General features: G+C 50.3%; 1 protein-coding gene across 3 annotated transcripts in view; it reads left to right on the top strand.

The window, feature by feature from the left end:
• Window positions 1-12,069: 12,069 nt before the first annotated feature.
• Window positions 12,070-12,963, top strand: part of SMURF1 (SMAD specific E3 ubiquitin protein ligase 1) — a 50,457-nt gene continuing 49,563 nt past the window's right edge. For 2 of the 3 annotated variants that reach the window (XM_081839731.1, XM_081839730.1), the window contains exon 1: window positions 12,071-12,292. In XM_081839731.1, the coding sequence (XP_081695857.1) occupies window positions 12,238-12,292 (55 nt within the window). In that variant the 5' untranslated portion in view covers window positions 12,071-12,237. Of the gene's footprint in view, window positions 12,293-12,963 lie in introns of all 3 variants that reach the window. The other variant, XM_081839732.1, reaches the window with a different exon arrangement.

Genomic DNA, 12,963 nt, shown 5'->3' with positions numbered 1-12,963 from the left:
ACCATCAGAAAGATCTTCCTGATATTCAGTTGGAATCTCCTTTCTTATAACTTTTTTTCCCCTCAATACATTTTTATTCAAGCTATGCAACTAAACATATCAGTGTAAATATAAAATACACAAATAAACATACCGATAAACATATCAGTATACATATAAATATAAGTATAGTTCATTTACATAGTTTATCATATACCCTCCCCCAATTATACAAAAGAAAAAAAGGAAAAAAAGCACAATGTATGGGCTCTACCGAGCCTTGGACTCCCCTCCACCCTTTTGGTAAGTATCAAATAAATTCTACAGTCACGTATTTTATTTTTGATAACTTTCTTATAACTTGAAGACATTGTTTTGAGTCCTACCCTCCAGAGCAGGGGAAAAGAAGCTTGTGCCCTCTACCATGTGACAACCCTTGAGATATTTGAAGAGGGCTATCATATCTGGGGGCACTGTCATACAGTGGTTCTGCTCCTTCCTCCTGGGCCGTGTTCAGAAAGTGATGGTGGGGGATGAGTGTTCAGACCCCTGAGCTCTCATTTGTGGGGTGCCTCAGGGTTCTGTCCTCTCCCCCATGCTTTTCAACATCTACATGCAGACGCTGGGAGAGATCATCAGGAGGTTTGGGCTGGGTGTTCATCAGTATGTGGATGATACCCAGCTCTACCTCTCTTTCAAATCAGAACCAGTGAAGGCGGTGAAGGTCCTGTGTGAGTGTCCGGAGGCGGTTGGAGGATGGATGGCGGCTAAAAGATTGAGGTTGAATCCTGACAAGACAGAAGAACTGTTTTGGGGGGACAGGAGGCAGGCAGGTGTGGGGAACTCTCTGGTCCTGAATGGGGTAACTGTGCCCCTGAAGGACCAGGTGTGCAGCCTGGGAGAATTCTGGACTCACAGCTGTCCATGGAGGCGCAGGTCAATTCTGTGTCCAGGGCGGCTGTTTACCAGCTCAATCTGGTACGCAGGATGAGACCCTCTCTGCCCGCAGACTGTCTCGCCAGAGTGGTGCATGCTCTGGTTATCTCCCGCTTGGACTACTGCAATGCGCTCTATGTTGGGCCATCTTTGAAGGTGACCTAGAAACTACAACTAATCCAGAATGTGGCAGCTAGACTGGGGACTGGGAGCAGCTGCAGAGACCATATAACACCAGTCCTGAAAGAGGTACAATGGCTCCCAATATGTTTCCAAGCAAAATTCAAAGTGTTGGTACTGACCTTGAAAGCCCGAAACGGCCTTGGTCCAGTATACCTGAAGTAGCATCTCCACCCCCATCATTCTACCCGGACACTGAGGTCCAGCGCCAAGGGCCTTCTGGTGGTTCCCTCACTGCAAGAAGCCAAGTTACAGGGAACCAGGCAGAGGGCCTTCTTGGTAATGGCACCCGCCCTGTGGAATGCCCTCCCACCAGACATCAAAGAGAAGAACAACTACCAGACTTTTAGAAGACATCTGAAGGCAGCCTTGTTTAGGGAAGCTTTCAATGTTTAATAGACTATTGTATTTTAATATTTTCTTGAAAGCCGCCCAGAGTGGCTGGGGAAACCCAGCCAGATGGGCGGGGTATAAATAATAAATTATTATTATTATTATATCTCCTCTCAGACTCTCCTTTTCCAGGCTAAACATGCCTAGCTCCTTCAAGCTCTCGTCATAAGGCTTGGTTTCCAGACCCTTGATCATCTTGGTTGCCCCTCCTCTGCACACGTTCTAGATTGCCAACATCCTTCTTAAACTGCGGCACCCAGAACTGGACACAGTACTCCAGGTGGGGTCTGACCAAGGCAGAGTTGTACTTGATCTAGAGACTAGACTTCTGTTGATGCAGCCTAGACTAGCATTAGCCTTTTTTGCTGCCACATCACACTGTGGACTCATGTTAAGCTTGTGGTCTACTTAGACCTGAGATCCTTTTCTCATGTACTACTGGCAAGCCAGGTCCCCCATCTCCTCTTTGTGCAGCTGGTTCTTCCTGCTTAAGTGCAGAACCTGACGTTTGTCCCTGCTGAAGTTCATTCTGCTAGTTAGGGCCCAATTCCCCAACCTATTAAGATCATCTTTAATAGTGAATTTGCTTTCTGCGGCATTTGCTACCCCTCTCGGTGTCATCTGCAAATTGAATGAATGTCCCCTCAGTTCCTTCATATGAAGGCATTGAACAACAGCATTTTCCCTGCCCAGAGAATTGGAACAAACAGCAATAAGATTTTCTGTGGGCTGCTGTTTGTTCCGATTCAGCACTAAAGAGTGGGAAGGTGGTAGGGCAAAGGCAAAACTACTCAGACCTGTGCCTAGAAAGCAAGAGACGAGGAGGAAACTGCTTGGACGCCTGATTTCTAGGCACAGGGCAGCCAGGAGTGTGAATGAGCCCTGAGTTCTGTTGAAGGGGCCGGCTCCTGAACGATTCTGCACATGACCGCTGCCCAAGCCTTCTGTGCTCTCAAATAACAAAATACTCACTATTCAAATAATAAAACCAGACTGTTCTGACCCTTTTTCAAAGCCAGCTTTATAATGAGCAGGCTGTCCACAGGAGAAATTGCTATGACCCAGATATGAGGTCACAATGGTGAAAATGTTGTACACTGTGTGATCTGCCACTGAGCCAAAGACACATCAGATGTGTCAATTTCTCTCTCCTCTCTCTCTCTTATACACACACACACACACACACACACACACGACTTTGCCTGAAATGCAAGTTTTGTAAAAACAAAAAAACGCTATTGTCTTCTGAAGCCTTTAGGAGGAGGCGACCCCCACTGGTTTAATCTGAAATCTGTAGCTGATGGCATGAACTGAAGTGCTCTCCAGAGCAGCGCATAATCCAACTGCACATCATCTTGATTCCGGCTTCCAGTTCGATAAATCAACGGGATCGGGGAACTAGGTCAATTCCGCGCCTGTAGAAAAATTGCCATGCTATTTGCTACATGCTGCCATGTTCTCCCTCTCTCTGGGTGCTCATAGCCTCAGCTGGCCTCCTCTCTCTCTCTCTCTCTCTGCCTCCCTCCCTGTGAATGGCAAGACCACACGACACTGACCGTGCAGGTCAATTGTGTGTGAGTCATAGAACCACAGAACAAGAGGGTTGCAAGGGACCCCAAGGGTCATCCAGCCCAAACCTCCTGAAAGGCAAGAGGTGTTTGGATTTGATATCCCGCTTTATCACTACCCTCAGGAGTCTCAAAGCGGCTCACATTCTCCTTTCCCTTCCTCCCCCACAACCAACACTCTGTGAGGTGAGTGGGGCTGAGAGACTTCAAAGAAGTGCGACTGGCCCAAGGTCACCCAGCAGCTGCATGTGGAGGAGCGGAGAGGCGAACCCAGTTCCCCAGATTACGAGGCTACCGCTCTTAACCACTACACCACACTGGCTCTCTCAGGAATCGCTGCTAAGGAATCCCTGACAGATAACCGTCTGACCGCTGCTTAAAAACCTCCAAGGAAGGAGATTCTCTTGGAAGGCAGTGGAGTTCCACTGTTCCACTGCCAAACAGCTCTGCTGTTTCCTTCACACTTTCTTATTTATAACCTCTGTCTCCTTTCCTCCAAAGAGCTCAGGGTGGTGTCTCTGGAAGGGGTTGTTGGGGCCTTACAACAACCCTGTGAGGAAGGCCGCAAGGATTTAAAGCCATGTTTCTCGATTCCCTCTCCTCCCTCCAAGTTGAGCGTACACTGCATCGCGGTCCTCTGTCAGGCCCTTGCAGGACCCAATCTTATTCATCCACACCACACATTTAAAGCGCATGGGTTTCCCCAGAGGATCCCGGAACTGTAATTTCCCAAGTGGGCTGGGAATTGTAGCTCCCTGAGGAGTAAACTACAGTTTCCAGGATCCTTGGGGGCGTGGTCAGGGTGGTGCTGATAATGCCAAGGTTGCAGGTTTGATCCCCGTAAGGGACGGCTGCATATTCCTGCAATGTAGGGGGTTCGATTAGATCAGGGGTCAGCAAGGTTTATCTTGCCTGGGCTGGATCAGTCCTGTGGAGATCCCTCTGTGGGCTGGATTGCGTGTGTGTGTGTGAGCGCGTGCACCTGCAATTTCCAGATGCAATTTCTGGCACCACAGAAGCGAATCCCTGTGCTGTGCCGGTTTAGCACAGCGAGTGGGCAGCTCAGTTCGGGGGCGGGTCGTGGGCCGGTCAAACGACCTCCACGGGCCACAGGCCTTATGTTGCTGACCCCTGGATTAAATGGTCCTCAAGATGCCTCCAAGTTTATGATTCTATGAAATGGACGCTGTGGATGTAACAATATTACATTTTATTTGTTTTCATTTATACCTTTTCCACCAGGCGGCTCAAGGTGACAATTATAGTCTTTCTCTCTTTTCTCCCAAGAGTCCTGTGAGGTAGGAGATTGTGTTGAGGGTTGGTGACTGGCTGAAACTTAACGGCCACGCAAGGATGGGAAACCAGGTCTCTACAGGCCTCTTCTGATGCTCTAACCACTACACCACACTGTGCAGTGTCACTAGTGGGTCACTAAGATTTCGTTTTGATGGATGGTAAAGTGAGGCTCCCCAGGCTTACTGTTTAACTCAATGGGTCTTACGTCTGTGTAGACCTCCGTTGGCTTTGGCACTGCAAGCCATGCTCGCTTGCCTGTGGCCAAACACTTACAATTCTCCATCTTCTTCTCCTGGCAGGGATCTTGTGGGGGGCATTATCTCTCTGGGTGATTTATAGCATTTGGGCTTAAAAAACAACACACATCCCCCAACTGGCTTTAAAAGGATGCTATTTTTGGCAAGTGTCTTACGGGATCTCGTCTGAGTTCCTTCCACCACGCTGTCACACTGAGCGACTTGTCTTGGGACGTCCTCGTGATCAAAGCCATCTCAGGATTCAAAGCGCGGACGGACATTCGGTGCGACAAGAATGTCGAGGGTGGTGACAGTAAGCGTTGATAGGAGAGATGAGCCTGGAACATGTACAAAAGCACGTTTCACGGACAAAAAGCCCCCAACATGGTTGCTCTGTGGAGTAGCGGGGGCGGGATATGCCTTTGTCTGCAAAAAGTCTCCCTTGTTCCGCCAGAAAGCTTCATAATGCACCACTGAGAAATCCTTCGCCCTCAGTGGTCAGCAACATATGACCATGGGTTCAATTAATGCTTATTATTTATTTCATCTTTTCAATACTGCACTCTGCAGCTGGGCCAGCCCAGCTGTTAGTCAGAGTGAGGTCAATGCCTCAGGCAGCGCAAGTTTGGTGTCATGAAAAGGCAGCATATTGTTAGTTGTTTAATTGTTAAAAATAGCTCATTCGGGCTTTAGCTTTTTTACTTTTTAAACGATGCAGTGGTAAATTCACCGCAGGGCGAATTGCTGGCCAGGTACGAAGGTTGCAGATGCTGTTCATTGTCTACATAGCCTGGCAATTCGTAAGTCAGTGGCACCAATGACATGGGGAAATGTCATAATGAGGTCCTGGAAGCCAAATTTAGGGAGCTGGTTAGGATGCTGAAAGCTAGGGCCTCTCAAAGGAATCTATCTATCTGTTGGTGAAACTGCTACCAGTTCCATGCAGAGGGCTAGTCAGACAGACACAGCTCTGCAGTTTCAGTGCCCAGATGTGGTGATGGTGTCTGGAGGAGAGATCTGTTAGGTGCTGGGGACCATTCTGGGGCAAGCTGGGTTTGTGCAAAAGGGATGGTCCAATCCCCTTGGACTGGGATTGAACCAGAATGTTGGCGCTTACAATCGGAAAAGCGGCAGAAGACCTTTTAGATGGATTGCAGTGGGCACAAGGAAACTGTCAGGAGCTGAGGAGGGTCTAGTAAAGGTAAAGGGACCCCTGACCATTAGATCCAGTCGTGGCCGACTCTGGGGTTGCGGCACTCATCCCGCTTTATTGGCCGAGGGAGCCGGCGTACAGCTTCCGGGTCATGTGGCCAGCAGGACTAAGCTGCTTCTGGTGAACCAGAGCAGCACCCGGAAACGCCGTTTCCCTTCCCGCTGGAGCGGTACCTATTTATCTACTTGCACTTTGATGTGCTTTCAAACTGCTAGGTTGGCAGGAGCAGGGACCGAGTAATGGGAGCTCACCCCGTCGTGGGGATTCGAACCGCCGACCTTCTGATCAGCAAGTCCTAGGCTCTGTGGTTTAACCCACAGCTAGTTTGGCCCAAATCTCCCTGCTGGGATGAAGATGAAAAAAATGGCGAGCATTTTAAATGGGGGAGGTAGTATAGAACTAAGGCCTGTGAATGCAGGGGCACAGGGTGGCAATTAAGGGAGGCCACAGCAACACAGGCCAAAACACTGTTTATAATCAAATGCTACCGGAGGCATACCTAGGCTTCCTTGCACACTTGGCAGGGTCTGGGAAGGTCTTGCAAGGGGCAAGGGCTCCTGCAAGATCTCAGGTGGCCCTCTGTCTTCTGTACAGGGGCAAGGCCCACTCAGTGCCACCTTCATACAGGTACAGATGGTCAGGCGGGCCGTTCCAGGGGTCATCCTGGCTTTATACGATTTTGCTTATGCACAAGAACGTAACCCCTGTGTACCTACCTGCAGTGGGTGTAACAGAAACCTGGGGGCTGTCTCTGGGTCTAACCTCCCTGATCTAGTTACAGATAGGTAGCCGTGTTGGTCTGCCATAGTCAAAACAAAACAAAAAAAATTCCTTCCAGTAGCATCTTAAAGACCAACTAAGTTAGTTCTTGGTATGAGCTTTCGTGTGCATGCACACTTCTTCAGATACACTGAAACAGAAGTCACCAGACCCTTCTATATAGTGAGAAGTTGGGGAGGGGTATTACTCAGAAGGGTGGTGGGATTGGGTGATTGGCAGATAGCTGTGATGAGCCTGTTGACGACTCTTAACGACTGCAATAGGTCTTACAGGAAAAAGCAGGTCTCTCCGGAGACCTGGTCTAAACAAAGACATTGGATTCTTATCTCATTATACATGACAAAGCCATTTTTCACCTTCTCACCCCTTGCTTTTTCCTGTAAGACCTATTGCAATCGTTAAAAGTCGTCAACAGGCTCATCACAGCTATCTGCCAATCACCCAATCCCACCACCCTTCTGAGTAATACCCCTCCCCACCTTCTCACTATATAGAAGGGTCTGGTGACTTCTGTTTCAGTGTATCTGAAGAAGTGTGCATGCACACAAAAGCTCATAACTAACTTAGTTGGTCTTTAAGGTGCTCCCTGATCTCTTCCTGATCCTCCTCCCTCTCTGACCACTCCCACCAAAACACTTTGAAGCCCTGACTTCAAAGTGCACTTGGTGCCAGGTGGGCAGTGGTACGCACCTGTCCAATTTGGCCCACCGGGGAGTGAGGAGATAACGGTTTGGCTCCACAGCTTGATCAGGTTTGCCACCCCTTTTCCGAAGGAAGCCTTCTTGCCTGTAGAACTAGGCATCGAGAGTGCATGGGCGCAGAATAGACATCGAAGAGGCCAAAGCAGCAGAGACTGAAATAAGAGAGAAGCTCTGTTCGCAAGTGTTTATCTGCTAATGTCAGAAGCCTCCAAGACAAGATGGGAGACCTGGAGTACTTGGTGTTAGAGGATGGCATTGCTCTTGTAAACACAACAGAAACCTGATGGAACAGAAAGTACTGGTAGTGTCACTCTGTACAGTGTTACCTCGGGTTAAGAACTTAATTCGTTCCGGAGGTCCGTTCTTAACCTGAAACTGTTCTTAACCTGAGGTACCACTTTAGCTAATGGGACCTCCCGCTGCTGCCACGCCATTGCTGCGCAATTTCTGTTCTCATCCTGAAGCAAAGTTCTTAACCCAAGGTACTATTTCTGGGTTAGCAGAGTCTGTAACCTGAAGCTTATGTAACCTGAGGTACCACTGTATGTCAAAGGGCAAGTTAAGAACAACAACAACAATTTATTACCCTATTTATACCCCGACCATCTGGCTGGGTTTCCCCAGCCACTCTGGGTGGCTCCCAACAGAATTAAAAGCACAATAGAAGATCAAACATTAAAAACTTCCCTAAACAGGTCTGCCTTCAGGTGTCTTCTAAAAGTCAGGTAGTTGTTTATTTCCTTGATGGGAGGGCGTTCTACAGGGTGGGCGCCACTACCGAAAAGGCCCTCTGCCTGGTTCCCTGTAACCTCCCTTCTTGCAGGAGGGTACTGCCAGAAGGCCCTTGAAGCTGGACCTCAGTGTCCGGGTTGAACAATGTGGGTGGAGATGCTCCTTCAGGTCTACTGGGCCGTTTTGGGCTTTCAAGGTCAGCCCCAACATTTTGAATTGTGCTCGGAAACGTATTGGGAGCCAATGTAGGTCTTTCAAGAGCGGTGTTATACGGTCTCTGCAGCCGCTCCCAGTCACCAGTCTAGCTGCCGCATTCTGGATTAGTTGTAGTTTCCGGGTCACCTTCAAAGGTAGCCCCACATAGAGCGCATGGCGGTAGTCCAAGTGGGAGATAACCAGAGCATGCACCACTCTGGCGAGGGGAGGGTCTCAGCCTGCATACCAGATGGAGCTGGTAAACAGCTGCCCTGGACACAGAATTGACCTGCACCAGTCCATGGACAGCTGTGAGAAATCCCCAGAGTTAGAGATTCCCAAAGGAGCAGACTCCTCCACAGAATTGTTGGAGGTGATTAAAGTACGGAACTCGCTCCCACAAGAGGCAGTGACGGCCAAACAATGTGGGTGGCTTTAAAAGAGGACTGGCCAAATTCATGGAGGAGGAGAGGGCTATTGAGGGCTTCCAGCCAGGATGGCTCTTCTCTGCCTCCACAGTCAGAGGCAACCATGCTTCTGAGTGGCAGTTGCTGGAGACCCCCAGAGGAGAGAGGGCTCTTGTGCTCGGATCCTGCTTGTGGGTTTCCCAAAGGCATCTGGTTGGCTCCTCTCAGAACAGGATGCTGAAAGAGCTTGGCCCCAAATCCTCCTCCTGATATCATCAGTCTCACCTGGTTGGCCGGCCCTGTGCATGGAACTGGTGGCATTTCTGGGAAAGCCACCTTGAAACGATTGAACACAGTTTCCCCAGGGTTTTGTTTTCTTCCTTTTTTCAGCATATTTTGTTTGTTTATGTTTTCATTTTCTGCATTTTGTTTTCCTAATGGTGTACACATTTTGCAATTTCGTTTCAAAGCCTTTGAAGTTAAGTTGCTCAGTGCGCCAGAGCTGGCATATGGTTCTGCTTCAATTCTTTTCACGGTTTGGAAAAGGCGGTAGGGAAGAGGGCGGAAATATCTGAAGTACAGGTTTATGATAAAGGAAGCCGAGCAGTTTCAGCGGAGAATGAAGACAGTCCTCTAGCAGTGGCAGTAGCAGGGGGAGGGCAAAGAAAAGAATCATTTCTCCCTTTTGTCCCCCGTCCCCCCACCATTGCTTGTGGGGTAAACTTATCCCAGTGGTAAATAGTAGAGGAATGAGCCAAGAATGATTTCTCTGCTTTATTTTGCAAAGGATTTTGACAGGTGGCTGCCCACTTAGAAATCACAGGATGTCATAATGATGTCATGTCAAATGATGACCTGTCAAATTGATCCCGAGAAGCAGGCTGAGTGATCGAGGGGATGCAGGGACTCCTGCATGAGGAAAGTTTGAAGCGTTTGGGCCTTTTTAGTTTAGAGAAGCAATGATAAACCTAGACAGCATCTTAAAAGGCAGAGACATCACCTTGCCAACAAAGGTCCGTATAGTTCAAGCTATGGTTTTCCCAGTAGTGATGTATGGAAGTGAGAGCTGGACCATCAAGAAGGCTGATCGCCGAAGAATTGACGCTTTTGAATTACGGTGCTGGAGGAGACTCTTGAGAGTTCCATGGACTGCAAGAAGATCAAACCTATCCATTCTGAAGGAAATCAGCCCTGAGTGCTCACTGGAAAGACAGATCCTGAAGCTGAGGCTCCAATACTTTGGCCACCTCATGAGAAGAAAAGACTCCCTGGAAAAGACCCTGATGTTGGGAAAGATGGAGGGCACAAGGAGAAGGGGACGACAGAGGATGAGATGGTGGGACAGTGTTCTCGAAGCTACCAGCATGATTTTGACCAAACTGCGGGAGGCAGTGGAAGACAGGAGTGCCTGGCGTGCTCTGGTCCAGGGTGCCACGAAGAGTCGGACACGACTAAATGACTCAACAACAACAACAAAGTTGAGAGAAATGGTGAGTCAGATAGAAGTTTTGAAAGTTATACATGCTATGAAGAAAGTGGATGGAGACAAGTTTTCCTCCCTCTCTCCAGACTCATTAACCTCCAATGAAGCTGAATGTTGGAAGCTTCAAGACTGGCAAAACGAAGGCCTTCTTCACGCAGCGCAAATGGTGGAACTCCCTCCCACCACAGGAGGCAGTGCTTGTCATTCACGGAGTGAGCTATCCATGGCTCCACAGTCAGAGACAGCAATGCTTCTGAATCCTAGTTGATGGAAACAGGGGAGCGGGCTTGTGTTCAAATCCTGCTTGGGGGCTTTTTCACAGGCTAATGTAAAAAACAGGATGCCGGCCTAGCTGATCCAGCAGGCTCTGCTTATGTTCTTATCTCCACAAAGATCTGGCCAATGGAGCCACAAAAGTTCTTCAACCCTGACTTGCGGGCTCAGTTGGAGCTTGTTCATTGCTGGAGCAACTTCAGAGCTCTGCTTTCCCTCAGGGTGCTGACTTGTGTCTTGCCTTGCCCTGCCCTGCGTGTATTTTAATATTCATTTGCCCCACTTTTCAGGCCATGCTGCCCTCAGAGGGCCATTTACAAGACTTTAAAGCCCAGGAGCTGAAGAGATGCACACGTTGCCCTCTGCCAAGTGACCCTCCCGGGCAGAACATTGTGATATGGGGGAGGTCTGCCTGGCCCCTTCTGCTGAACGGTGAAAGACAATGTTTGTTCCCCCCTCTTCCCTCCCCAACCCGTTTTCCTTTTATATCGTGTCTTTTAGATTGGAAGCCTATGGGCAGCGGCTGTCAGACAGAACTTACAACATTTTAGGTGCTTTGTAAGTCTTTAGCAACAACACAAACTACACACGGCCCCTCCAGACTGGTGTGGGTGTATTCTGCAACATGTAGCGACGGGTTTAGCCAGTTTGTTTGTTCTGCTGTCCAACTGATTGCTGTCCAAAGGGACTGTAGCAGAATGGGAGAAAAATAAAAGCGGAATATTTGTGGTATAAAAACTTGTGGGATTCCAGCAGAAAGTTGCATGGTGGAAATGAAGCACTGTGACCTCTCAAAAGAATAATAATAATAATAATAATAATAATAATAATAATAAATGCAGCTGCAAACAAGTGTTGAAAGTGGGATCCGGTATGACTGCCCCAATAACATAATGAGCACAAATCATTGCAAGTGCAATTTGAAAAGGGCGCCTTGCGGGGTCCACCAAGTCACACACAGAAGCTTCCAGTGAAGATATGGGAGTTGCTGCAACGCCCCTTCCCTCGGAAAGGGGTGGTCCTGCTGCTTCCTCAGGGTCTCTGCTGAGAGCGCAGGGGTTAGAGTGCTGGACTCGGCCGTCGGAGAGTTCAGGGTTCAAATCCTGATTAACTATCAACCTTCCCGGGAGACCTTGGGCCACTCACTGTCTCTCAGCCTAGCCGACCTCGCAGGGCTGTTGTGAAATGGAGAGCTGCAGGGGAACCGTGTGCGGCACCCTGAGCTGCTTGGAGCAAAGGTGGAATAGACAGGTAACTAACAGCAACCACGACGACATAGAAAGAATACTGTATATATATATATATATACACGGTATATCTGTTCGAAGCGTGGCATTCCGCTGCCCGAACCTGGACGCCCCAGACCTTCCCAAGATGGCCGCGGGAGGCGAACCGTCGCGCACGTCACGCCAAGCGGCGCGGCGTCCGTTTCCCTCCCGACGCACGACGGGAAAAGGAGCCGCGAGCTCGTTGGCCCGGGGACCAGGCCGGCCGGCCGGCCCAGCGCGGGCGCGTGTGCGCAGGCGCGCTAAAAGAAGCGGCTAGGGAGGGGGGGGTGGCGGGGCTCGGGAGTGCGCCTGCGCAGCAGGAGCAGCAGCCGCAGCCGCCTCAGCCTCAGCCGCCGCTCTGAGGCGGCGCGAGCTCGCGCAGTCGCCGTTCGCGTCCGGCGGCGGGCGTCGAGCTCGGTGAGGCGGCGCCGCCGCTGCTGCTGCTGCAGCCTGAGGAGAAGCACGGCAGGGAGGCCGCCGGCGAGACCCGCCAGGGCGAGAGGAGGGCGGCGATGGCGGCGGCGGGGGCGGCGTCCGTCGGCTGACCCGGCCTCTCGCCTTTGGGCCGGTGGGCCCGGCGCCCGCCTGAGGGGAGCCATGTCGAACGCGGGGAGCCGGAGGGCCGGATCCAGCATCAAAGTTCGCCTCACAGGTAAGGCGGGAAGGCGCTCCTCCTCCTCCTCCTCCGGCCTGGGAGACGCCGAGGGCCCCGTTGCGGGTCAGCCCCCGGCCCCGGCCCGCCGCCGCTTCTCCTCTCGGGCGGGCAAGGGAGGAGAAGCCCTGCAATGCGAGGCCGGGGGAAGAAGGCGAGACTGGGGAGCCTCGGGGTCTTTTCTCTCCCCGCGCCAAGTCTTAAGAGCAGCAGCCTTTCTTGTGGCCGCTCAGGGCTGCTCTGCCGCCACCTGAAAATCCTCTCTCGAACTTGCTTTGCGCTGGGATTGAGAAGAGCCAAAGCCCACTGCCAAAAAAACCCCCAAAAGCTTAAATACACTAATGGTATCCAACATGTCATGGGGAAATAGTTTTGGATTGAATGTTCACATGGCAGTGATGGCCATTATCTCCCCCCCCCACCCCCAATCTTTCACTTTTTCATTTTTCACTTCAATTCCCTTTTAATTCCTATACGTCCCCTCTACTGTACACAAGGCGGCTTACAGCAACAAAACAGGAGCGACAAAGAACACACACACACCTTATAATAGTAAGTAGGTTAGGGATTGCTCCGTCCTTCTCTTGTTTCTCTCCCATCGCCCCTAATTTTCTTTTGGGAAGAAGAAAAGGTGTGTGTGCACACAGGGGGACTCTTGATTCTTCTCCATT

The sequence above is a fragment of the Podarcis erhardii genome (assembly GCF_964252035.2).
Source record: "Podarcis erhardii genome assembly, chromosome: 14".
NCBI lineage: Eukaryota > Metazoa > Chordata > Lepidosauria > Squamata > Lacertidae > Podarcis > Podarcis erhardii.
Note: the sequence above shows the minus strand (reverse complement) of the source record. Positions and strands in the feature narration are given on the sequence as shown.